Source organism: Ascaphus truei, chromosome 19 (assembly GCF_040206685.1).
Source record: "Ascaphus truei isolate aAscTru1 chromosome 19, aAscTru1.hap1, whole genome shotgun sequence".
NCBI lineage: Eukaryota > Metazoa > Chordata > Amphibia > Anura > Ascaphidae > Ascaphus > Ascaphus truei.
The window spans coordinates 21,895,032-21,922,726 of NC_134501.1; the positions used below are offsets into that span (position 1 = coordinate 21,895,032).

The 27,695-nt window shown below is 51.8% G+C and overlaps 1 protein-coding gene across 5 annotated transcripts; it reads left to right on the forward strand.

Annotated features, from left to right (window-relative positions):
* Window positions 1-842: 842 nt before the first annotated feature.
* Window positions 843-27,615, forward strand: AMFR (autocrine motility factor receptor). 5 transcript variants are annotated; one of them, XM_075576883.1, is made up of 16 exons: window positions 843-1,611; window positions 1,723-1,747; window positions 1,803-2,245; window positions 11,435-11,527; window positions 12,888-13,052; window positions 13,302-13,454; window positions 16,331-16,371; window positions 16,750-16,882; window positions 18,286-18,419; window positions 20,380-20,490; window positions 20,666-20,856; window positions 22,912-23,015; window positions 23,949-24,083; window positions 24,569-24,643; window positions 25,479-25,663; window positions 26,265-27,615. In XM_075576883.1, the coding sequence occupies exons 3-16, from the start codon at window positions 2,012-2,014 to the stop codon at window positions 26,419-26,421; spliced, it is 1,911 nt and encodes a 636-aa protein (XP_075432998.1). In that variant the 5' UTR covers window positions 843-1,611; window positions 1,723-1,747; window positions 1,803-2,011; the 3' UTR covers window positions 26,422-27,615. The 5 variants fall into 5 exon arrangements, with proteins under 5 accessions (XP_075432998.1, XP_075432995.1, XP_075432997.1 ...); XM_075576880.1 differs by having other exon boundaries at window positions 843-1,909; window positions 1,966-2,245; XM_075576882.1 differs by having other exon boundaries at window positions 843-1,747; window positions 1,829-2,245.
* The last annotated feature ends 80 nt before the right edge of the window (window positions 27,616-27,695 follow it).

Consider the following 27,695-nt stretch of genomic DNA (forward strand, 5'->3'; position numbering starts at 1 on the left):
GATTTCACTCCTGTACAGTACCCATCCAATGGGTAATAGATCTCACCCCCGGACTGTACCCACTGCTGGGGTCATAGATCTCACCCCCGGACTGTACCCACCCTTGGGGTAATAGAGTTTCCCCTGGCCAGTACTCACCACTGGTGTAATAAAACCCCAGACAGTACCGACTCCTGGGGCAATAGAGTCCCCCCCTTCCAAACAGTATCCACTCCTGGGGTAATTGAGCTCACCCCCTGACAGTGCTCACCCCTGGCATAATAGAGCCTACCCCTGGGGTAATAGAGCTCACCCCCCATTCCACAGTACCTATCTCTGTGGTAATAGAGCTCATCCCTGGACAATACCCACCCCCGAGGTAATAGAGTTCACCCCCGGACTGTACCCACCCCGGGGTAATAGAGCTCACCCCCGGACTGTACCCACTCTTGGGGTAATAGAGCTCACCCGTGAACTGTACCCACTCCTGGGGTAATAGATCTCACCCAGGGACAGTACCCACCCCAGGGTAATAGAGCTCACCCCTGGACTGTACCCACCCCAGGATTAATAGTGTTCACCCCCGGACAGTACCCGCCCCCGGGGTAATAGAGCTCACCTCGGGACAGTACCCACCCCCGGGTAATAGAGCTCACCCCTGGACTGTACCCACCCCCGGGGTAATAGAGCTCACCCTTGGACTGTACCCACTCCTGGGCTAATAGATCTTACCCCGGGACAGTACCCGCCCCCGGGGTAATAGAGCTCACCCCGGGACAGTACCCACCCCCGGGTAATAGAGCTCACCCCTGGACTGTACCCACCCCCGGGGTAATAGAGCTCACCCTTGGACTGTACCCACTCCTGGGCTAATAGATCTTACCCCGGGACAGTACCCACCCCCGGGGTAATAGAGCTCACCCCCGGACAGTACCAGCTCCGAGTCTGCCATGTGTCAGTGCGGCTCCCGACCGGCAGGGGGCAGAGTCCGACCGGGAAACGTACAGAGGAGAAACCGGAGGCCGCGAGACCTGAGAGCAGAACCGGGGACACCCCGACACCGAACCGGGGGGAGGCCGGAGACCCCGACACATTATCGGGGGGACACCTTTAGACACCGAACCGGGGGGAAACCGGAGACCCCGACACCGAACCGGGGAGAGACGTGGGACAGGCCCCGGGTGTGTGAGTGAGACAGGCCCCGGGTGTGTGAGTGGGACAAGCCCCGGGTGTGTGAGTGGGACAAGCCCCGGGTGTGTGAGTGGGACAAGCCCCGGGTGTGTGAGTGGGACAGGCCCCGGGTGTGTGAGTGAGACAGGCCCCGGTTGTGTGAGTGAGACAGGCCCCGGGTGTGTGAGTGGGACAGGCCTCTCGGGTGTGTGACGGTGGGACAGGCCTCGCGGGTATGTGACGGTGAGACAGGCCTCTCGGGTGTGTGACGGTGAGACAGGCCTCTCGGGTGTGTGACGGTGGGACAGGCCCGTCGGGTGTGTGAGTGGGACAGGCCCCGGGTATGTGAGTGAGACAGGCCCCGGGTGTGTGAGTGAGACAGGCCCCGGGTGTGTGACGGTGGGACAGGCCTCGGGTGTGTGACGGTGAGACAGGCCTCTCGGGTGTGTGACGGTGGGACAGGCCTCTCGGGTGTGTGACGGTGGGACGGGACCCTTGGTGTGTGAGTAGGACAGGCCCCCCGGGTGTGTGTGTGTGTGGGACAGGGCCCCTCGGTGTGTGACGGTGGGACAGGGCCCCGGCTGTGTGAGTGTGACAGGCCCCCCGGGTGTGTGACGGTGGGACAGCCCCCCCCGGGTGTGTGAGTGTGACAGGCCCCCCGGGTGTGTGAGTGTGACAGGCCCCCCGGGTGTGTGAGTGTGACAGGCCCCCCGGGTGTGTGACGGTGGGACAGCCCCCCCCGGGTGTGTGAGTGTGACAGGCCCCTCGGGTGTGTGACGGTGGGTCAGGCCCCTCGGGTGTGTGACGGTGGGTCAGGCCCCTCGGGTGTGTGACGGTGGGTCAGGCCCCGGGTCTCCCAAGGATGCCGCTGCTTTTCCTGGAGCGTTTCCCATGGCCCAGCCTGCGGACATACACTGGCCTGAGTGGCCTCCTGCTTGGCCTGAGTCTGCTGAGCGCCTACCGGAGCCTGGGCGGTGGGCCCGAAGTGGAGGCCCCAGGAGAGGCCGAGGAGGCCGAGGCGCAGATCTCCGGAGAGGCCGGGGATGTGCGCGGGGAATTGGGTCGCTACCTGGTGTCAGACAGCCTGTGGGTCTGGGTGAGTTTGTTTGTGTGTGTTTTAATACACTATAATTATACACTAATACATATACACTAATACATCATCTTCAGCCCTTGTCTCCACACTGATGGATGAAGTCTACGGTTGCCAGGTGGCTTCTCCAAAAATACCGAACACAATGGTGAAAGGTGCTCGACATACATACATACACACACACACCTTGATCTCCAATCCACGCTGTTTCCTCCTCTCCTTGGCCCCACCCCCAGGCTTCTGACACTTCCTCCTGATTGGCTGCTACTAGGTTATTCAGCCAATCAGGATGGAGGAAGCTGCACAGCCCCCCCAGCAACAGCCCTGCTCTCTTCCTGCTCGGGAAATCCCTTGGACCCCCAAGCCAGTCAAGTTACTATGTCCAGAGAGGTAATACCGGTATAAACACATATGTCTAGAGAGGTAATACCGGTATAAACACATATGTCTAGAGAGGTAATACCGGTATACACATATATGTCTAGAGAGGTAATACCGGTATACACATGTCTAGAGAGGTAATACCGGTATACACATATATGTCTAGAGAGGTAATACCGGTATACACATGTCTAGAGAGGTAATACCGGTATACACATATATGTCTAGAGAGGTAATACCGGTATACACACACACACCCAGAGAGGTAATACCGGTATACACATACACGCCCAGAGAGGTACTGCTGCGGCCGAGTTTATTCGAGCATTTGCCCGTTCTCGGCCGCAGCAGTAACCTGGCGTGCGCCGGAGGGTGCCGGGCGCGCGCCGAAGCAGCGGAGGAGCGCCCTCCGATCGGGGCTTTCTTCCTCCCGCTGCCGGGTCCGCCGGGTCCCCCGGAACCCCCTGCCGCCGTCCCCCACATCGCGGGACACCAAGCCTCCCTCGGGGAGCCCTGGACGCGCGTGCAGGGGGCGCAGGCACCCGATGACACGTGACCGCGCATCGGTGACGCGCGGCACGCCGATGGGATGCCACTAGCAAGCCGGGAAATCTCCCGGCTTGCGGAAACGGCCGCACTTCAATAAAACGTGTCGCCAGTGTAATACCGGTATACACATACACGCCCAGAGAGGTAATACCGGTATACACATACACGCCCAGAGAGGTAATACCGGTCTACACATACACGCCCAGAGAGGTAATACCGGTCTACACATACACGCCCAGAGAGGTAATACCGGTATACACATACACGCCCAGAGAGGTAATACCGGTATACACACACACGCCCAGAGAGGTAATACCGGTATACACACACACCCAGAGAGGTAATACCGGTATATACATACACGCCCAGAGTGGTAATACCGGTATACACATACACGCCCAGAAAGGTAATACCAGTATACACATACACGCCCAGAAAGGTAATACCAGTATACAGTACACATACATACACGCCCAGAAAGGTAATACCAGTATACACATACATACACGTCCAGAGAGGTAATACCGGTATACACATATGTCTAGAGAGGTAATACCGGTATACACATATATGTCTAGAGAAGTAATACCAGGCACATACATGTTCAGTATTGCCTCTCATTTTTTACTGGACTATGTATGTATGTATGTCTTTATATAGCGCCATTAATGTGCATAGCGCTTCACAGCAGTAATACACGTGACAATCATATAAATAACACATAATACAAATAACAGGTCATGGGAATAAGTGCTTCAGACATAAAAATAACATTGTGGAAGAGGAGTCCCAGCTCCAATGAGCTTACAATCTAATTGGTAGGTAGGGAGAACGTACAGAGACAGTAGGATGGCATTCTAGTAAGTGCGTCTGCAGGGGGCCAAGCTTTATGTATCATGTAGAGTATTAGCCACGATGCTACTCATATGCTTCTTTAAGCAAGTGTGTCTTCAGGTGGGTCTTAAAGGTGGATAAATGTGTCCAAATACAGGAGAGTCCGGTTCAATACTGGACAACTGGCTACCCTAAGTCTCCCCAATGATCTCCAAGGTACTGCAATTACAGCATCTCTTCTCTACCCCACTTTAGTGTGTGTGTGTGTGTGTGTGTGTGTGTGTGTGTGTGTGTGTGTGTGTGTGTGTGTGTGTGTGTGTGTGTGTGTGTGTGTGTGTGTGCACTTACAATAAGTTGAGGATATTAGAACTTTTATCCAATCACCTGGATCAGGAACACTGCACACACTTGGACTTCACTCTAACAAGGCGTAGTCTTGTATAAATCCTTTAACCAATTAGGTGGCTTCTTGTACTTTGGCTGCTTTCACTGTAGATGTCTTCGTATCAGTGTAATATCCAATGGGTTGCGCGCCTAGGACATGCTTCACTGCGTAATTCTACTCGCCACCTGTGGGGTCGTGGGCCTTCTGGGCAGCAAAGATTAGGGAATGTATTGTCACAGTGGTTAGCACCTCCTTTATTATATAGTGTTATATTGTATCCTATATATTGTATGTTGTGTTATTACACACTGATGGTTATTGTACATTGTTGCGCTTTTTGTTTTTATATATATATATATATATATATATATATATAAACAAGAAAAGAAAGCGCCCGATCCTAGTGTAATATGAAAAAATACACTTTTAATACAATTACTAGGTCCAACAATTTTAAACTCACAAACGAACGTGAAATAAAAGCATGTAATGAGTATACTCATTCGCAAACTGCACGATGATACTGCTCCGCTTCCACGCCTCTCCTCTCCTCCGTGAAGTCCCAGCTCCTCTGAGCCACCGTCCAGCAGGGCCTTGGAGGCTGCACAACCTCTCCCGATGTGACCCGGAAGTCCACCGCTCTCACAGTAGTACCCGGATGGGAGGTAATGGCACTGTGACCCCGCCGAGTTGAAGACAGGCGCAACTCATACGCAAGTGTATACCAATGTAGGTAGAGTCCCAGCAGGTAGTGCAGTGAGGTGTACTCAAAACCAATAGCTCACACTACTTCCCAACGCGTTTCATCACACACACCGTGTGCCAAGGACCGAAACGTCGGGTTTATGTGCCAGTTTTTCTACTCAATACACGCTTTTTTTGTACCTCCTGAGTGTGCTGTCTCCTCCTTGCCTTGTGATCTTGGGATCCTGGATTTACTCGGTAAGGAACCTATCTATACATTACCTTTATGGGACAAGCACCTATTTCCAGTTTATGTGTGTGCCATCTGCCTATTTTTATATATATATATATATATATATATATATATATATATATATAGCAACACGACATCAAGGGACAGCACACAGGTGAGTAAATCATAAATTTTCTATATTTGATAGAAGACACAAAAACCGACGTTTCGGTCCCCCAGTGGGACCTTTCTCAAGGTGGTGCACCACTGGGCGTCGTTTTTTGTGTCTTCTATCAAATATAGAAAATGTATGATTTACTTACCTGTGTGCTGTCCCTTGATGTCGTGTTGCAACCGGTATCGTATGGTCTGTTATTGCTTTATGGAAAAGCACCAAAACGTATTTACTTGCAAATGGTGTGCCGGCTGTGCGTTGGATTATATATATCTTATACTATATTAGTGAAAGCACTGTATGTTTGCCTGCCTGCCTGCCTGCATGCATGCATGCATGCCTGCCTGCTGGATGTCCGTGATGTCCGGTGTCCCTAGCGGCAATCTCATTGGTCCCATGGGCCGCCCGCCCCCGCACACCTCTCATTGGCCTCACACACTCACACCACCCCCTTGGCCCGCCCCCCACACCTCGCATTGGCCTGAGGCGGAGTGACGGGCCAAAGGTCCACAAAAAAAAAAAAAAAAAAAAAAAAAAAAAAAAAAAAAAACACACACACACACACACACACACACACACACACACACACACACACACACACACACACACACACACACACACACACACACACACACACACACACACACACACACACACACACACACACACACACACACACACACACACACACACACACACACACACACACACACACACACACACCTCACCCCCCCCCAAGCTCACACCCCCCCCCAAGCTCACACCCCGGCGCCGCTACAGTCAGCGGGGGAGCGGAGCGAGCGCCCGGGACACACGCGGGGGAGCGGCCACAACACGCTGCCTCCCGCCTCACATCCACGTGGGAGCGGCCGGATGGGTGAGGCAGCATACCCACGGGCCTCGCCGCACGCTCCTCGGCACCGGCTCACCTCTCCCACCCCCCTCACAGCAAAGACCAGCCTACCCGGCGCCGCCTGCAACGCTCCTCGGCACCGCCGCCTCACCTCGAGCCGGAGGGCAGCGGGGGGGCTCCCGCCCTGCAGGAGGCCTCACCTCGAGCCGGAGGGCAGCGGGGGGGCTCCCGCCCTGCAGGAGGCCTCACCTCGAGCCGGAGGGCAGCGGGGGGGCTCCCGCCCTGCAGGAGGCCTCACCTCGAGCCGGGGGGCAGCGGGGGGGCTCCCGCCCTGCAGGAGGCCTCACCTCGAGCCGGAGGGCAGCGGGGGGGCTCCCGCCCTGCAGGAGGCCTCACCTCGAGCCGGAGGGCAGCGGGGGGGCTCCCGCCCTGCAGGAGGCTTCACCTCGAGCCGGTGGGCAGCGGGGGGGCTCCCGCCCTGCAGGAGGCCTCACCTCGAGCCGGGGGGGCTCCCGCCTCCCGCCCTGCAGGAGGCCTCACCTCGAGCCGGAGGCAGCGGGGGGGCTCCCGCCCTGCAGGAGGCCTCACCTCGAGCCGGAGGCAGCGGGGGGGGCTCCCGCCCTGCAGGAGGCCTCACCTCGAGCCGGAGGCAGCGGGGGGGCTCCCGCCCTGCAGGAGGCCTCACCTCGAGCCGGAGGCAGCGGGGGGGCTCCCGCCCTGCAGGAGGCCTCACCTCGAGGAACATGCTGCCGACTGCAAGGTAAGCAGCTCTCCCCCCACACCCCCCCATTCCTTCATTGCCAGCCTCAACCCTCCATACATACACACACACACACACACATATATATATATATATATATATATATATATATACATACACATACACATACACATACACAGAGACACACACACACACAGAGACCACACACACACACACACATGTAGGCGCACACACACACATGTAGGCACACACACACACACACGCACACACACACATGTAGGCACACACACACGTCCACAGACACACACATGTAGACACACACACATGTAGACACACACACACATGTAGACAGACACACACGCACACACACACACACACACACACACACACCTATACAGACACACGTATACACACACACACACGTATACACACAGGCACACGTAGACACACGTAGACACACGTAGACACAAACAAACACGTAGACACACAGACACACCTATACACACAGACACACACCTATACACACACACACACACACACCTATACACACACACACACACGTATACACACAGACACACACGTATACACACAGACACACACGTATACACACAGACACACACGTATACACACACACACGTTTACACACACACACACATACACACACGTATACACACACACACACACACGTACAAACACACACACACGTACAAACACACACGTAGACACACGTGTACACACACACACGTAGACACACACACAGACGTAGACACACGCACACACACGTACACACACGCACGTACACACACACACACACACGTAGACACACACACACACGTAGACACACACACACACGTAGACACACACACACACGTATACGCACACACACGTATACACACACACACGTAGACACACACACACGTATACACACGCACGTAGACACACACACATGTACACGTAGACACACACACACATGTACACGTACACACACACACATGTACACGTATACTCACACACATGTACACGTACACACACACATGGAGACATACACACACACATGGAGACATACACACACGCACATGTACACATACACACACGTACACACACACACACATGTATACATACACATAATGTATACACACACACATGTATACACACACACATGTATACACACACACATGTATACACACACACACATACACACGTGTATACACACACAAACATGTATACACACAAATGTACACACACACATGTATACACACACACACACACATACTATGTATACACACAAACATGTATACACACGTGTATACACACGTGTATACACACGTGTATACACATGTGTATACACGTGTATACACACGTGTATACACATGTGTATATACACATGTGTATACACACACATGGAGACATACACACACGCACATGTACACATACACACACACGTATACATACACATAATGTATACACACACACATGTATACACACACACACACACACACACGTGTATACACACACATGTATACACACACACAAACATGTATACACACACACAAACATGTATACACACACAAATGTACACACACACACAAACATGTATACACACACACAAACATGTATACACACACAAATGTACACACACACACACATGTACACACACACACACACACATACTATGTATACACACATGTGTATACACGTGTATACACACACGTACACATGTATACACACACACACACAATATATACATACACACAATGTCTACACACACATGTGTATACACGTCTATACACACATGTGTATACACACACATGTGTATACACACACGTACACACACACACACACACACACGTACACATGTATACACACACACACACACACATACAATGTATACACACAAACATGTATACACACACACAAACATGTATACACACACACGTGTATACACACACACGTGTGTATACACACACACGTATACACACACACACTATCCCCAGCAAAACCACATCAGCACACCGCTATCCCATGCCCCCCCAGCACACTGGCATTCTCGGCTCCCCGCCATTCCCAGCCCCCATCAACACCATCAGCACCCACACATCGGCACCTTTGCACCTCCCCCATCGGCACACCCACATCCGCACCCCCACATCCGCACCCCCACATCAGCACCAAACCCTCCAAACTCAGCACACCGATACAATCACCATCAGTACAGCCACAGCAGCACTACCACCGCACATGGGCCGCGTTGACCACTCCTCACCCAAATGCCACACCCACACCACAAACATCCCGGGCAACGCCGGGGCTCTCAGCTAGTATATATATATTTTACAGGGCCTGGCAAACAGGGCCAAAACCCACTCCCCCCTTCCCCCCCCCTTCCCCGAAAAAGTCACCCCCCCCCCCGACACTTACCTGCGTTGGGGTCTGGTTGCAGAGTCCTGACGGCTTCTCCCGGCCTTCAGCTGTCTTGTTGCCTTTAAAATCATGTTTTTCTCCTGCAGCACTATTCAAAATGGCCGCGTTGCCATGGCAACAGAAGGCTGTGACGTTACGACGTCATGCAGCGTCCCGTTACCATATCAACGCGGCGGCGGCTATTTTGAATAGTGCTGCAGGAGAAAAACATGATTTAAAGATCAAGACGGAGACGACCGTGAAACCCAGGGGGACACCGCCGCAGGTATGCAGTCGACAGTGGCTACAATGCAGTCGCCCCGGGCGACCACATTTGTCGAGTCCTGTGTGTGTGTGTGTGTGTGTGTGTGTGTGTGTGTATGTATGTGATGACCAGTCTATTGAAAGACTTCCTCCAGGAGAGAGGTAAAGAGAACATGTGCAGGTTGTGTAGGACTAGCACCTGCAGAAAGGGTTAACCTTGCCAGGGTTACGGGCTTATAATGCATTGGCCAGAGGAAATAAAGGGGTAAGTGGAAGAGTGGAAATGTGCCCGCATCAGCCTAAAGCAGTAAGGTGAATGAGACTACACGGTGGTGCAATGTAGGGCTAACACATGAAAGCAATAGGAAAGGGAAAGTGCCCTACGGAATGCACTCACTATGTAAGAGTGGGTAGTGATAGTAATAACTAACACCCTTTTAATGAGTATTACAAATGATATGGAAAGAAGGATCAGGTATATAAATCCACAACCTGTCCCTAAGAACCGCTACCTATCGAACTCTTGATAATACAAGGAGCGCTATAGCAGAAACGTAGCTCATAATATTCCATAAAGGATCCCTGTCTAGTCAAATCAGGATTACTGCCCATAGAGCAATGTAACCCTTAGTCAGACATAGCTCATATGGTCGGTGTATGCTTTAATATAGTATACAGCAGGGCATATCAATTATTCTAAAACATAAAGCACGGAGGGTAAGTAACACCAGCATAATGCACTAAAGGCACAAAGTTGTGCCGAAGCTAAGATATGGCAGTAAATATCAATGGCTACTATTGTTATTATAAAGCTATGTAGCTCACAAAGCGTATAAATCTGCTAAGCGTTTCCTGACAAAGAACAACACGTTCGAAACGCGTAGGAGGTTTTTTCTTATGCTTTGGGCACTGCAATAAAGATATTTTTGTACCTTTTGGATCCTCTCCTTGCTCCTATTTTACTGTGCTCTACTTCTTTTGCCCTAACCTACATCTCAGACGCACTTACCAGAACACCCTCCTACTGTCTCTGTAAGTTCTTCCTAATTACCACTTAGATTGTAAGCTCTTCGGGGCAGGGACTCCCTTTCTTATTGTTACTGTCTTAAGCGCTTATTCCCATTGTGTTATATAATGATGACACGTGTTGCAAAGCGCTATGTACCTGGATGGCGCTATATAAAGATATACATACTGACCCCTAACAGTGTAAATAACCAGAGCAATGATCCATGGGCAGTGACAGTGCCGGGCTCTCTCTCATGTACGTGACACCCACAGGGAATATTTAGGCTCCTATTTACTAAGCAGTGCTACTCCAGCCGATGTCTCAGTAACAATGAGTTTGCGCTTCTCGGGGTTTGTTCTGTATAAAGCCCCTTTCAGGATCCCATACACGGAGAGGTATTACACGGAGAGGTATTACACGGAGAGGTATTACACGGAGAGGTATTATACGGAGAGGTATTACACGACCGGCCAGACACGCAGGCCTGGTATTTGGAAATGTGATACTCTGATGTGTTGGTGACTGCGTCCTAGTAACTGGGCCTCCTTCCCAGACATGGGCGGCCTGTCACGTCACTGAGACAATATAACATTATTCAGTACCATGTGCTAGAGGGTTGTGTATGCGTATACAAGACATTGCGCCCCCTGTCACTTTGCTTTGAAGCTCGGCGCTGGGTGTAACTTTCCCTCTGTCTCCCCCCAGGTTTTGGTGAACACCGTGTGCTGCCTGCTCATGCTGGTTGCTAAAGTAATCCAGTATGTGGTGTTTGGTCCCCTGCGTGTTAGCGAGAGACAGGTAAATCCTCCCTGTGTGTGCTCTGCGGTGTGTTTGGCACGCGGTGCATACGGTGCTCTGCGGTGTGTTTGGCACGCGGTGCATACGCTGCTCTGCGGTGTGTTTGGCACGCGGTGCATACGCTGCTCTGCGGTGTGTTTGGCACGCGGTGCATACGCTGCTCTGCGGTGTGTTTGGCACACGGTGCATACGCTGCTCTGCGGTGTGTTTGGCACGCGGTGCATACGCTGCTCTGCGGTGTGTTTGGCACACGGTGCATACGCTGCTCTGCGGTGTGTTTGGCACACGGTGCGTACGATGCTCTGTGGTGTGCTTGGCACACGGTGCATACGCTGCTCTGCGGTGTGTTTGGCACACGGTGCATACGCTGCTCTGTGGTGTGTTTGGCACACGGTGCATACGCTGCTCTGCGGTGTGTTTGGCACACGGTGAATAATCTGCTCTGCCGTGTGTTTGGCACACGGTGTATACGCTGCTCTGCGGTGTTTTTGGCAGACGGTGCATACGCTGCTCCGCGGTATGTTTGGCACACGGTGCATACGCTGCTCCGCGGTGTGTTTGGCACACGGTGCATACGCTGCTCCGCGGTGTGTTTGGCACACGGTGCATACGCTGCTCTGTGGTGTGTTTGGCACACGGTGCATACGCTGCTCTGCGGTGTGTTTGGCACACGGTGCATACGCTGCTCTGCGGTGTGTTTGGCACACGGTGTATACGCTGCTCTGCGGTGTTTTTGGCAGACGGTGCATACGCTGCTCCGCGGTATGTTTGGCACACAGTGCATACGCTGCTCCGCGGTGTGTTTGGCACACGGTGCATACGCTGCTCTGCGGTGTGTTTGGCACACGGTGTATACGCTGCTCTGCGGTGTGTTTGGCACACGGTGCATACGCTGCTCCGCGGTATGTTTGGCACACGGTGCATACGCTGCTCTGCGGTGTGTTTGGCACACGGTGCATACGCTGCTCCGCGGTATGTTTGGCACACGGTGCATACGCTGCTCTGCGGTGTGTTTGGCACACGGTGCATACGCTGCTCTGCGGTGTTTTTGGCAGACGGTGCATACGCTGCTCCGCGGTATGTTTGGCACACAGTGCATACGCTGCTCCGCGGTGTGTTTGGCACACGGTGCATACGCTGCTCTGCGGTGTGTTTGGCACACGGTGTATACGCTGCTCTGCGGTGTGTTTGGCACACGGTGCATACGCTGCTCCGCGGTATGTTTGGCACACGGTGCATACGCTGCTCCGCAGTGTGTTTGGCACACGGTGCATACGCTGCTCCGCGGTATGTTTGGCACACGGTGCATACGCTGCTTGGCACAGAATGCCTATCTCACACCTCTCTCCCGTTATCCCAGCACCTCAAGGACAAGTTCTGGAACTTCATCTTTTACAAGTTCATCTTCATATTCGGTGTGCTGAACGTGCAGACGGTGGAGGAGGTGGTGCTGTGGTTCCTGTGGTTCGCCGGCCTTGTCTTCCTCCACCTCATGGTCCAGCTGTGTAAGGACAGGTTTGAGTATGTAAGTTTCATTGGGTTTAGTGCCTCGACTTCAGAGTCTAATAACATTCATGTTTCCATCACTGTAACATGGGGAGAGAAGAAGCAGTAACTCCCTGAAGTGCCTGCCACGCCACAGGCCCCCCGGGAGCGTGAGGGGATGGTCGGGTGTGTCGGGCACCTCACAGGGGGTGTGCAATTACTATAATAGTCTTGCACACAGTGAGTGTGCACCGCGCTGTACATGGGATGTGCATTTCCTGTCTTGCAGCTGTCGTTTTCTCCCACCACGCCGCTGAGCTGCCATGTGCGGGTGCTCGTCCTGCTGAATGCCGTGCTCCTGGCATGCTGCGGCCTGGCCGTGCTCTCGGTGCTCACCGGATACACACACGGGGCGCACACTTTGGCTTTCATGGCTGCCGAGGTCAGAATATTGTATTATAGTAATACTTCTTATCTAGTGCTGTTTTACTTTGATTATACACCATATACTATATACCCCGCTTATACATCAAATACTATATACCCCGCCTATACATCATATACTATATACCCCGCTTATACATCAAATACTATATACCCCGCCTATACACCATATACTATATACCCCGCCTATACATCATATACTATATACCCCGCTTATACATCAAATACTATATACCCCTGCCTATACATCATATACTATATACCCCGCTTATACATCAAATACTATATACCCCGCCTATACATCATATACTATATACCCCGCCTTTACACCATATACCCCTGCCTATACACCATATACTATATACCCCGCCTATACATCATATACTATATACCCCGCTTATACATCAAATACTATATACCCCGCCTATACACCATATACTATATACCCCGCCTATACATCATATACTATATACCCCGCTTATACATCAAATACTATATACCCCGCCTATACATCATATACTATATACCCCGCTTATACATCAAATACTATATACCCCGCCTATACATCATATACTATATACCCCGCCTTTACACCATATACCCCTGCCTATACACCATATACTATATACCCCGCCTATACATCATATACGATATACCATATACTCTATACCCCGCCTATACACCATATACTATATACCCCGCCTATACATCAAATACTATATACCCCGCCTATACACCATGTACTATATAACCCGCCTATACACTATATACCATACACTCTATACCCCGCCTATATACTATATACCATACACTCTATACCCCGCCTATACACCATATACTACCCCGCCTATACACCATATACTATATATCCCGCCTATACACCATGTACTATATACCCCGACTATACACTATATACCCCGCCTATACACCATATACTCTATACCCCGCTTATACACTATATACTATATACCCCACCTATACATCACATACTATATACCCCGCCTATGCACCATATACTATATACCCCGCCTATGCACCATATACTATATACCCCGCTTATACATCAATACTATATACCTCGCCTATATACTATATACCCCTCTTATACATCATATACTATATACCCTGCCTATACATCATATACTATATACCCGCCTATAGACCATGTACTATATACCCGGCCTATATATTATATACCCAGCCTATACACCATATACTATATACCCCGGCTATACACCATGTACTATATACCCCGCTTATATACAAAATACTATATATCCCGCCTATACACCACATACTATAGACCCCACCTATACACCATGTACTATATACCCTGCCTATACACTATGTACTATATACCCAGCCTATACATGATGTACTATATACCCCACCTATACACCATGTACTTTATACTCCGCCTATACACCATATACTATATACCCCACCTAGACACCATGTACTATATACCCGCCTAGACACTATGTACTATATACCCCGCCTAGACACCATGTACTATTTACCCGCCTAGACACCATGTACTATATACCCCGCCTATACACCATGTACTATTTACCCGCCTAGACACCATGTACTATTTACCCGCCTAGACACCATGTACTATATACCCCGCCTATACACCATGTACTATATACCCCGCCTAGACACCATGTACTATATACCCCGCCTAGACACCATGTACTATATACCCCGCCTAGACACCATGTACTATATACCCCGCCTAGACACCATGTACTATATACCCCGCCTAGACACCATGTACTATATACCCCGCCTAGACACCATGTACTATATACCCCGCCTAGACACCATGTACTATATACCCCGCCTAGACACCATGTACTATATACCCCGCCTAGACACCATGTACTATATACCCCGCCTAGACACCATGTACTATATACCCCGCCTAGACACCATGTACTATATACCCCGCCTAGACACCATGTACTATATACCCCGCCTAGACACCATGTACTATATACCCCGCCTAGACACCATGTACTATATACCCCGCCTAGACACCATGTACTATATACCCCGCCTAGACACCATGTACTATATACCCCGCCTAGACACCATGTACTATATGCCCCGCCTAGACACCATGTACTATATACCCCGCCTAGACACCATGTACTATATACCTAGCTTATACATCATATACTATATACCAGGGGTGCGCAAAGTTTCACCCTGCGCCCCACTGTCTGCACGCCCCCCCTGCCTGTGCCCCCCTCGTTGCCTTGTCTCCGGTGTCAAATGACGCCGTGGGGTCACGTGCAGGAAAATGGTTCCTGAACTCCTGTGGTGTCGCATGGCCCGCGGCACATTGTTATCAAACAGCAATCAGAATATTACATTATCATGTATGCGTGTGCACCAGCCTTGTAAAGTAATTAATATAATTACCGTGCGCAGGCTTATCAGCCCAGCGAGAGCGCGGCAGTCATCTTGTTTTACAAGGATGTTATTGCTGTATCGTGATTTCCCGATAGCTGCTTCAAACAGGAGACGAGTACAGCTCCGTGTGGGGAAGGAGATTCATAGCTGCAATGAGATAACCGCGCAATACCGCGGCAGCCACCAGTCCTTCCATTTAACCCTTCCATGCCGGAGGTACCAGCCATGCACCCCCAATCCTTTTGGGGTATATCACGCTCACTGTGTGATCAGCACGTGCTCCCCAACCTCCTGCATAGACACACTCCCTAAAGCGGAGACCTTACCGCGGGTAATGGCGAGTAACCTCCCGAGGAATGGCGCTCCGCTCCCTGCCGGGATCTGACACTCCCTTGATTCCCATTGTTTGGTGCTCAGATCTAACACTTCTGCCTGTTTCTCTTCCTCCCCTAGTCTATGCTGGTGACGGTGAGAACGGGTCACGTTGTTTTACGGTAAGTCTGATTCTGTTACCGGGGCGCAGGCGTTGGGCACGTTATGGGGCGCTAAGGCACGTTAGCAGGGCGCGGGCGCTAGACATGTTAGGGGGGCACTGGACACGTTACGGGCGTGGGCGCTGGGCACGTTAGCCGGACGTGGAAGCTAGACACGGTAGTGGGCCGCTGGACACGTTGGCGGGGCGCGTGCAGTCTAAATGTTAGTGGGGCGCGGGCGCTGGACACCTCAGCGGGTCGCTGGCACTGGGCACGTTAGCTGGGATTGGGTGCTGGGTACCTTTGCGGGGCACTGGACACATTAGCGGGGCGCGGGCTTGTTGCAGGCCCTGTGGTGTAAGGAGAATTTGCTGTAATGTCTTACTGTTGTTCTCGTAGCTACGTAATCCACCTTTGGGACCTGAACCACGAAGGCACGTGGGAAGCCAAAGGAACATACGTGTATTACACAGACTTTGTGATGGAGCTCAGCCAGCTGTTTGTCGACCTGATGCATCACATTCACATGCTGGTACTTATTGTAACTGTGGGGCTCCTCTGCCTGACTCCCTCATTCTGTCTCTCCTATGTTATATATGTACATCACTATGTTATATATGTACATCACTATATTATATATGTACATCACTATGTTATATGTGTGTGTGTGTGTGTGTGTGTGTGTGTGTGTGTGTGTACATCACTACGTTATATATGTACATGGCTGTACATCATCACTATGTTATATATGTACATCACTATGTTATATATGTATAGGTGGGTACATCACTAGGTTATATATGTACATCACTAGGTTATATATATATATGTGTGTGTGTGTGTGTGTGTGTGTGTACACATCACTACGTTATATATGTACATGGCTGTACATCATCACTAGGTTATATATGTACATCACTATGTTATATATGTATAGGTGTGTACATCACTACGTTATATATGTACATGGCTGTACATCATGACTAGGTTATATATGTACATGTGTGTACATCACTAGGTTACATATGTACATCACTAGGTTATATGAGTACGTGTGTACATCACTAGGTTATATATGTACATCACTGTTATATATGTACATGTGTGTACATCACTATGTTATATATGTACATGGCTGTACATCACTGTTATATATGTACATCAATTGGTTATATATGTACATGTGTGTATATCACTAGGTTACAGTTGTATGTACATTACTAGGTTATAGTTGTGTGTGTGTGTGTGTGTGTGTGTGTGTGTGTGGTTTTTTTTGCGTGGGGGGGAGGGTTGTATTTTGTGTGTGTGGGGGGGTATTGTATTTTGTGCGTGTGGGGGGGTATTGTATATTGTGCGTGTGGGGGGGTATTCTATTTTGTGCGTGTGGGTGTACTGTAATTTTTGTGGGTGTGGGGGTTATTGTATTTTGTGCGTGTGGGGGGGTATTGTATTTTGTGTGTGGGGGTGTACTGTAATTTGTGTGTGGGTGTACTGTAATTTGTGTGGGGGTGGGTTATACACATGTACATATATGTTTCTATTGCAAAATCTTGCTGTGGCTGGGTTATCAGGGAGCGTGTAATAGTGCTGTCTATTCTGCTATCCTGTGAATATGGTATGTAGTAGATTGTTTTTCAACCAGGGTTCCTCTGAACCCTTGGGTTCCCCGGGCATCCCTAAAGGGTTCCCTGCAATTGTCTTGTCATTTAAAGATTGTATCAAATACAGAAGCATTTACAGTGCATCTGATCACAGAGTTGCATTTAGAGATGGCTGGGGGTTCCTCAGAATTTCACTTAGGGTTCCTTACACCACAGAAAGGTTGGAAACCACTGATATAGTATATATTGTGTATGCCTGTATCTGAACAAAGGATTTTGCTGGATTTGCTGCCCTCCGCTGCTCACTGACGGTTCCCCTCCTCTCCTCTCTCAGCTGTTCGGTAACATCTGGCTTTCCATGGCCAGCCTGGTCATTTTCATGCAGCTCCGTTACCTTTTCTACGAGGTTCAGCGCAGACTGCGGCGCCACAAGAATTACCTGCGTGTCGTGGGAAACATGGAGGCTCAGTGAGTGCTGGAGTTATGTCATATTGTCGAACTGGTGTGTGTGTGTGCGCGCGCGCCTGCGTCGGTGCGTAAAAGGCTGCACTGATATAAAGCACAACAGATCCTTCTATGGTGACGTGTGTTTTAATGACTTTAAAACCAATATCAGACTCTGAACACTAGAGGCTCGCAAGCAACTTCCCTCTCTGTGAAGTTCCGCCTCCGAACTTCTGGGGACGTCACGGTGAACTACGGGTTCTCCGGTTAGCCAAAAAAGCTGCCGCGCATTTCGCAGATCGTTCATCTGCTTTGTCAGAGGTAGAGGAGAAGTGCTGGAAGATCGGAGGCAGATCTGCACGGAGAGGGCCGCTGTTTGTGAGCCTCTAGTGTTCAGAGTTTGACATTGGTTTTAAAATCATTAACACACGTCACCATAGAAGGATCTTCTGTGCTTGATATCAGTGCAGCCTTTTTTACTTGATAGAGCTGGCAGGAATACCCATATTATATAGACGCAGCATCGGAAAAGCTAATAAGACTTCTTATCCACTGGAACACAATGATGTTTTTCTCGCCTTCTTTGAAAAATATATTTTGCATATAATAGGATCCCCACTCAGAGCGCTAGTTCGTGTGTATGTGTGTGTGTTTGTGTGTGTATGTGTTTGTGTGTTAGCGCCAAACAAAAAATGTGAATAATTCAATACAATTTAGAATGTGATCAGTGAAGTGAATTAACTGATATATGAATAATTAGAAACCTGTGAAACAAAGTGATACATGCACATAACACACTCAACTAATAATCTAACATACATGAAGTGATATACTATTAGAAAGGAAGATATAAGAACCAGTCCTTTTAGAAAAGTCCATCAGGTGTAAGATGATTCATTCCGGTAAGGGGGTCTCAGGAGGATCAACCACATTCACATTAAGACCTAGAGGAAAAAGAGAAGAGAGAGCGCACGCCCCATAGCGTAAAAAAAGTACATTTATTGATGGGAAAGGGGGGAAGAATTTCACTCACAAAGGCAAGTATAAAATAGGCAATTTGTGAATAAATATCACCGCCAGCCAGGTGTCTCAGCGTCTGTAGTCCACCGTCAGAGTCTTATTCCTTGGGCTGGGAAAGCAGCGGTGCGCTGAGAAGCTGAAAACGCCTCCGAAATATCCGCAGAAGTTCCGTTTGGAGCAGCAATGAAGCCTCCTGTGTTGTAAAGCCACGAATCTGCTCTGTGCGCGGCCTGGCTGATCGCGCACCTGCATGACAACGTAATGTCCGTGCGTGGTGACGTACCCTGACGCGTTTCATCGCACAGGGGCGACTTTTTATATTTTATACTTACCTTTGTGAGTGATATTCTTCCCCCCTTTCCCCATCAATAAATTTAAATTTTTTGAGCTATGGGGCGTGCGCTCTCCTCTTTTTCATATCTGTGTGTGTGTGTGTGTGTGAGTGTGTACAAAAAAAGTCTTGCTGGCACTCAGAATAGTCCTATAAGTTCAAGGTGCTTGTCCCATACACATGATGTAAACGATATTACCTTTCTTGCGGCAGGTAAGTAAAGACAGCACTCCAGTAGAATGACACAAAATCAGTGTATTCAGGCATGTAGACAAAAACGTGGATTGGGCGTCTCGTTTTTGTCTACATGCCTGAATACACTGATTTTGTGTCATTCTACTGGAGTACTGTCTTTACTTACCTGCCGCAAGAAACATATTTATTTATCTGCTGTCACTTTCTATGCCCTATGTAAGAGTATCTGTGTGTACAGGAGAGGGCCGCCGGGTGTTCAGAGTGTTGGATATCGCTGCGTGTTGCTGTACATGTACCGACTCTTGGGGATAAATAGATGCACATTGCTATGACATTGTTCTGATATGGACTTCTCTCCCCCCCTCTCTCCTCTCTTCCCCCTCTCTATCCCCTCCTCCCTCTCTCCCCCCGTCTCTCCCCTCCCCTCTCTCCATGAAGTTTTGCTGTTGCAACTCCAGAGGAACTTGAAGCCAACAACGATGACTGTGCTATCTGCTGGGACTCCATGCAGGCCGCCCGCAAACTGCCCTGTGGGCACCTCTTCCACAAGTGGGTACTTCTTACACAAGTGGGCATCTCTTCCACAAGAGGGCATCTCTTCCACAAGAGGGCATCTGCGGGAGTGTTTGACCCATTGATTGTGTGTGTAGGACTCCTGACCCCTTGGTGGGTTTGACCTCTGACTGGGGGTTAGCGGTTACTCCCATGCTTGCTCTCTCCCCAGCTCCTGCCTGCGCTCTTGGCTAGAGCAGGACACCTCATGCCCGATCTGCAGGATGTCTCTGAACATGGCAGAGAGCAGCAGAGCTCGCGAGGAGCAGCAGAGGGACAACATGGGTCATACTCTGCTCCCTCTGGCAGTGACCGAAGGACGACCACGGCTCAACCACCATAACCACTTCTTCCACTTTGATGGTGAGCGAGAGCTGTGTGTGTGTGTTTGTGTGAGAGAGAGTAGTGTGTGTGCGTGTGAGAGCAGTGTGTGCAACAGCAGTGTATGTGTGCGAGAGCAGTGTGTGTGTGTGTGTGTGTGTGTGTGAGAGAGAGAGCTGTGCGTGTGAGAGCAGTGTGTGCAACAGCAGTGTATGTGTGCGAGAGCAGTGTGTGTGTGTGTGTGTGTGTGTGTGAAAGAGAGAGCTGTGTGTGAGAGAGCAGAGTGTGTGTGCGTGAGAGAGCAGTGTGTGTGTGTGCGTGTGAGAGCTGTGTGTGTGTGTGTGAGCATTCCGTGTGAGTGCAGTGTATGTGTGCGAGAGCAGTGTGTGAGAGAGAGCAGTGTGTGTGTGTGTGTGTGTGTGTGTGTGTAAGAGAGAGCTGTGTGTGTATGTGTGAAAGACAGAGCTCTGTGTGTGTGCGAGAGCAGTGCGTGTGAATAAAAGAGAGCTTTGTGTGCGCGCGCGCGAGAACAGTGTGTGTGTGTGTGTGTGTGTGTGTGTGTGAGAGAGAGAGAGCTGTGTGTGTGTGTGTGTGTGAGAGAGAGAGAGATAGCAGGGTGTGTGTCTGAGAGAGAGTAGTGTGTGAGAGAGAGAGCAGTGTGTGTTTGTGTGTAAGAAAGCAGTGTGTGTGAGAGAGAGAGAGCAGTGTGTGAGAGAGCAGTGTGCGTGTGAGAGCAGTGTGTGTGTGTGTGTGAGCAGGGTACGTGTGCGTGCGAGAGCAGGGTAGGCGTGCGAGAGCAGGGTAGGCGTGCGAGAGCAGGGTAGGCGTGCGAGAGCAGGGTAGGCGTGCGAGAGCAGGGTAGGCGTGCGAGAGCAGGGTAGGCGTGCGAGAGCAGGGTAGGCGTGCGAGAGCAGGGTAGGCGTGCGAGAGCAGGGTACGCGTGCGAGAGCAGGATACGCGTGCGAGAGCAGGGTACGCGTGCGAGAGCAGTGTGCGTGCGAGCGAGAGCAGGGTACGCGTGCGTGCGAGAGCCGGGTACGCGTGCGAGAGCAGGGTACGCGTGCGAGAGCAGGGTACGCGTGCGTGCGAGAGCAGGGTACGCGTGCGTGCGAGAGCAGGGTACGCGTGCGTGCGAGAGCAGGGTACGCGTGCGTGCGCGAGCAGGGTATGCGTGCGTGCGAGAGCAGGGTACGCGTGCGTGCGCGAAAGCAGGGTACGTGTGTGTGTGCGCGAGGGCAGGTTACGTGTATTTGTGTGATAGAGGGTAGTGTGTGTGAGAAAGGGCAGTGTGTGTGTGTGTGTGAGAGAGAGCAGTGTGTGAGTGAGAGAGAACTGTCTGTGTGTGTGTGTGTGCGTGTGAGAGAGCAGTGTGCGTGTGAGATCAGTGTATGTGTGTGTGTGGGAGAGAGCAGGGTACGTGTGTGTGTGTGCGAGGGCAGGGTACGTGTATGTGTGCATGCGAGAGCAGGGTACGCGTGCGTGCGAGAGCAGGGTACGCGTGCGTGCGAGAGCAGGGTACGTGTGTGTGTGCGAGGGCAGGTTACGTGTATTTGTGTGATAGAGGGTAGTGTGTGTGAGAAAGGGCAGTGTGTGTGTGTGTGAGAGCAGTGTGTGAGTGAGAGATAACTGTCTGTGTGTGTGTGTGTGTGTGTGTGTGTGTGTGAGAGAGAGCAGTGTGCGTTTGAGATCAGTGTATGTGTGGGAGAGAGCAGGGTACGTGTGCGTGCGAGAGCAGGGTACTTGTATGTGTGCATGCGAGGGCAGGGTACGTGTGTGTGCGAGGACAGGGTAAGTCTGCGTGCGAGGGCAGGGTACGTGTGTGTGCGAGAGCAGGGTACGTGTGGGTGCGAGATCAGGGTATGCGTGCGAGATCGGGGTACGTGTGCGTGCGAGAGCAGGGAACGTGTGGGTGCGAGATCAGGGTATGCGTGCGAGATCGGGGTACGTATGTGTGCGAGGGCAGTGTATGTGCGTACGAGAACAGGGTACCCTGTGCGTGCGAGAGTATTGGTGTGTGAGAGAGTATTGTGGAGTTGGGGCTGTGGATCACATCTTAGCCATATTTGCTGATGTGTTGGGTTTCCTTCATCCCTGCAGGGTCTCGGATCGCTAGTTGGCTGCCAAGCTTCTCTGTGGAAGTGATGCACACAACCAACATCCTGGGAATCGCACAGGCGGGAAACTCTCAGCTGAACGCCATGGTGAGACTGGGGCGGCAGAGAGCGGAGTGCAGCGCGGGAGGCGACATGGAACGCAGTGCGGTGGGGAGGCGGCAGGGAGCGGATTGCGGCAGGGGAGGCAACAGGGAGCGGAGTGTGGTGGGGAGGCTACAGAGAGCGGAGTGCGGTGGGGAGGCTACAGAGAGCGGAGTGCGGCAGGGGAGGCGGCGGGGGAGGCGGCAGGGAGCGGCGTGCGGCAGGGGAGGCAGCAGGGGCTCGAGTGAGGCGGGGGTGGCAACGGAGCGGAGTGCGTTGCGGTGGGGAAGGCGGCAGGGAGCGGTGTGGGGGAGGCCGAATGGAGCAGAGTGTAGTGGGGGAGGCGGCAGGGAGCGAACTGCGTTGGGGGAGGTGGCAGGGAGCAGAGTGCGATGGGGGAGGCGGCAGGGAATGGTGGGCTTGGGAGGCTGGGGGTGGTGAGCGGGGGAGGCAGGAAACGGTATGCGGGGGAGGCAGTGAGCGGTGAGCAGGGGAGACCGGAAGGGGGTAGCGGGGGAGGCAGGGAGTGGGAGAGGCAGGGAGCGGTGAGCGAAAAAGACAGGGAGAGGGGGAGGCAGGGGGCAAGGGAGGGGGGAGCGGGGGATGCAGAGAGTGGGGGAGGCAGAGACTGGGGGAGGCGGGCAGTGAACCGGGGAGGCAGTGGGGGAGGCAGGGAGCGGTGCGTGGGGGAGGCAGGGAGCGGGGAAGGCACGGAGCGGTGAGCGGGGGAGGCAGGCAGTGGGGGATGCAGGAAACGGTGAGCAGGGGAGGCAGGGAGCGGTGTGTGGGGGCGGTGGGGAGCGGGGGAGGCAGGGAGCGGTGTTTGGGGGAGGTGGGGAGCGGGGGAGGCAGGGAGCGGTGTTTGGGGGAGGTGGGGAGTGGGGGAGGCAGGGATGCGTGTAACCTCTGTTCCTTGTGTCTGTTTGTTTGTCCTTGCAGGCCCGTCAGATTCAGGACATGTTCCCACAGGTCCCTTATCACCTCCTCCTGCAGGATCTGCAGCTCACGCGCTCGGTGGAGATTACAACTGATAATGTTTTAGAGGGTCGCATCCAGGTGCCGTTTCCCACACAGGTAAGGGTCAGGGGGTGGGGGAGGAGCGCCTGCAGTTTGGGTGTGTGGATGGGGGAGGAGGGCCTGCGGTTTGTGTGTGCAGGAGTGGGGGGTGGGGGGGCAGGGGGGAAGTGCCTGCGGTTTGGGTGTGTGGGTGGAGGGGGAGCACTTGCAGTTTGGGTGTGGGGGGGGGGAGAGCCTGTGGTTTGGGTGTGCGGTCAGGGGGGAGTGCCTGCCGTTTGTGTGCGCAGGAGTGGGGGGGGGGGGACAGGGGGAGGAGCGCCTGCGGTTTGGGTGTGTGGGTGGGGAGGTGCGCCTGCCGTTTGTGTTTGTGTGTGTGTGTGAGGGGGTAGCGCCTGCGGTTTGTGTGTGCGGGGCGGGGGGAACGCCTGCGGTTTGTGTGCGTGGGGAGAGTACGCCTGTGTGGTTTGCGTGTGCAGGGGGGAGCGCCGGTTTCTGTTTGTTTGGTTTGCGCTGTTTGATAATCATTTGGTGACTTTTTTTAGCGCCAAGATGACATCAGACCGGCCACGGGCGGCACGCCGGACTCTGAGGACGATGCTAACGAAGCTGCTGCCCGGGTAAGTTGAAGTCTTGTCGTTCTGAACTTGCAGCGCTGTATATAGGGACCCGACATTATATCAGTGACGGGGTAACCGCACCACATCCAACGGTGTATGAGAAAGGTCAGATCCCAAATCCTAGACACACTCTGTGTGTGTGTCACAAGTCATATCCCACACTGCACCTCACCTGTGTGTCACGCGCCGTATCCCACACTGCACCTCACCTGTGTGTCACACGCCGTATCCCACACTGCACTCCACCTGTGTGTGCCACACGCCATATCCCGCACTGCACTCCACCTGTATGTGCCACACGCCGTATCCCACACTGCACATCACCTGTGTCACATGCCGCATCCCACACTGCATCACACCTGTGTGTCACAAGCCGTATCCCACACTGCACCTTAACTGTGTGTCACACGCCGTATCCCACACTGCACATCACCTGTGTGTGTCACACGCCGTATCCCACACTGCACCTCACGTGTCACACGCCGTATCCCACACTGCACCTCACGTGTCACACGCCGTATCCCACACTGCACTCCACCTGTATGTGTCACGCCGTATCCCTATATAACGCTTTAACTGCATGTTATGGACTTTTCCCTATTTCTGGTTCGTGTTTTTCTCAGTTTTTTCTTTTTACTGAAAACTACAAATCCTTTCATTGCCCCAAGGAAAGCGAGTGCTACACGGTCCCGGGTCATCATGTTTCGGTCCCGGTGCAATGCCGTGTGTGCGGTCTCATTCACACCGAGTCCCCGGGAACACGCTGTTTATTCTTTGTCGTTATCTCAGAGTTTGGGGCCTTTTCTCTCTCTTATCTTGTACGTTTTGCTCTCAGACCGAGCGGGTTCCCCTGGATCTCAGCCCTGGCGTGGAGGAGTTGGAAGATTTTAGTGAAATGGAGGTACAGCCGAGTGAGGCCAAGGACTTTGAGGCCAGAGGCAGTAGATTCTCCAAGTCTGCAGAAGAGAGGCAGAGAATGCTGGTCCAAAGGAAAGAGGACCTGGTACAGATCGCAAGGAGGTATATGGGGCGGACCTGTCAGAGAAACATGGTTACAGTATATACATATACATATTTAAACCAGCAATCCTGCCTTCCTTTAAAAAAAAAATAGGATTGAAGCTGGGGGTCTCCGAAGCTAAACCGCAGTCATTTATTTTCCAAGGACCCCCTGCTTCTTGAGATACCTCAAGATACCGGTATCAGCGCCGGCTGGGCTGTGTGGGCCTAACAAAATGGTGGCTTAAATGTCCCACTCGCAGGCCAATAGGAAGCCGTGACATCATTCTTTGCGGCTTCCTATTGGCCCACGTGACGCAGGACATTTAAACCGGCGGAGCTGCCTCCTACGGAGGTATCGTGGGGGGCAGGGAGTCCCCGGAACTGAAATGAATGGGAGACACCCCCTGCTTCCTACCTAGGGGAACAACACATTTCTGCTCCTTTCATCAACTTGAAACCTGAAATGAGAATGTTTTAATACTGCGCACCGTGTTTTAATACTGCGCACCGTGCGTGAGACGATCGCGGTTTAATTAACACTCGGACATTGGGCTGTAACCCGGGGAAGTTTAGACCTCTTTATATTTAGCACTCTGCTCAGGCCTCGTGTCTTCCCCAGACGCTATTTGAATGGATCTCCAGAGGAAGACGTCTCCGCTTCATCAGAAGGCGGTGCCTACGCGGGGGGCGTTCCTACGGACTCTGTCACTGTGCGCAGACGCACGCTGGCCGCTGCCGCAGAGCGCAGGATTCAGATGCTTCTGTCCTCTCCCTAACGTCGCAGAGACGCCTCCTACCCCAGCACCTTGTACACGCGACGCCAGAGCTGCACACACTCTGTTCTATAATATTTCTACTGCAAGACGGTGGCACAAAGGGCCGTGCTGCTTAATCCGCATGCAGGGTGCGTGTGCATGGCGTGTGCATGGTGTGTGCATGTCAGATACCGTCCCACTCTGACAACAGAAAGGATCCCAGATAAGGCAGGCACTAGGCAATGCTCAGTATTATACAGAGAATATAAAATGAACAGACTTAGAAAGGCATTTCTTAGTATTTCCTGGTTAGGGATGAAATTACTCGGGTGTTCAGAGTGATGAAATGTTACCTTCAGTATCTCCCCCGTCTCCCATCATGATAAGCCTGGGCGCGCGCGTGTCCAGCTCAGGGAATGGGGGGTGTCACAGGTTACAAATTCTCACACATCAAACTTAGTTTTCAAATCCTGCGCAGGTCAGGCCCCATCTCCCTGAAACTGTGTTTGTGTGTTTGTGCGCGCGCACCTGTGTGTGTGTGTGCGCGCACCCGTGCGTGCGTGTGCGGCGCCCTGAATGATTCTGCTTAGAAAGCTTCAGATGTTTCCGTAAGATGGATAGAAATGTGACAGGAGTGTAACATCGTTACTGAGGGCAGTGAGGTTCAGTTTCACCCCGCTGCAGCGTGTCACATCGTGCATGTGTGTTCCGTGAGCTTTATTCTACTGCTCTGAACATGCTCCGTGTCTCCGCCTCTCAGGAACAACAATCCCTCATCACCTGAATGAGCAATACCCGTAAGTCTCCATCTTTACTCTGGCCAGTCTCATGGCTTTCTTCTGTTGGATTCCTTTTCTAAAAACGCATCTATTATTTTTCTTGCTCACGTCCCAGGTGTGATCCTGTGTTGCGTCTTATCTGCCCTTACAATCCTGGCAGAAAGAGAAAGCGTCACTTCTGTTAGTTGGTATGCTGATGGATTTTTTTAGAGGGTAATGCTCGTCCCCGTTGCATTGTAACACAAGCCTGCTGTATCACCCTCTCTGAGAATGAACAAGTGTTACATTGTTACTGCTAACAGCGTCCAAGCGTCAGAGGGTGGGCGTCTCATTGTGCGAGCCTCTGCGCCGCTGGATAATTGAGCCGCGTGATTTGGAATTTGCTAGGAGTGCAGCTGGATTTTATTGTATAAATAAACTTTTGATCAGTGTTAAAGCTGTGGTTTTTGGAGGTTGAGCTTGTGCGCATTGTTATTTTTGAAGTGCATGTTACAATGTGCACCAGATCTCCTGGGC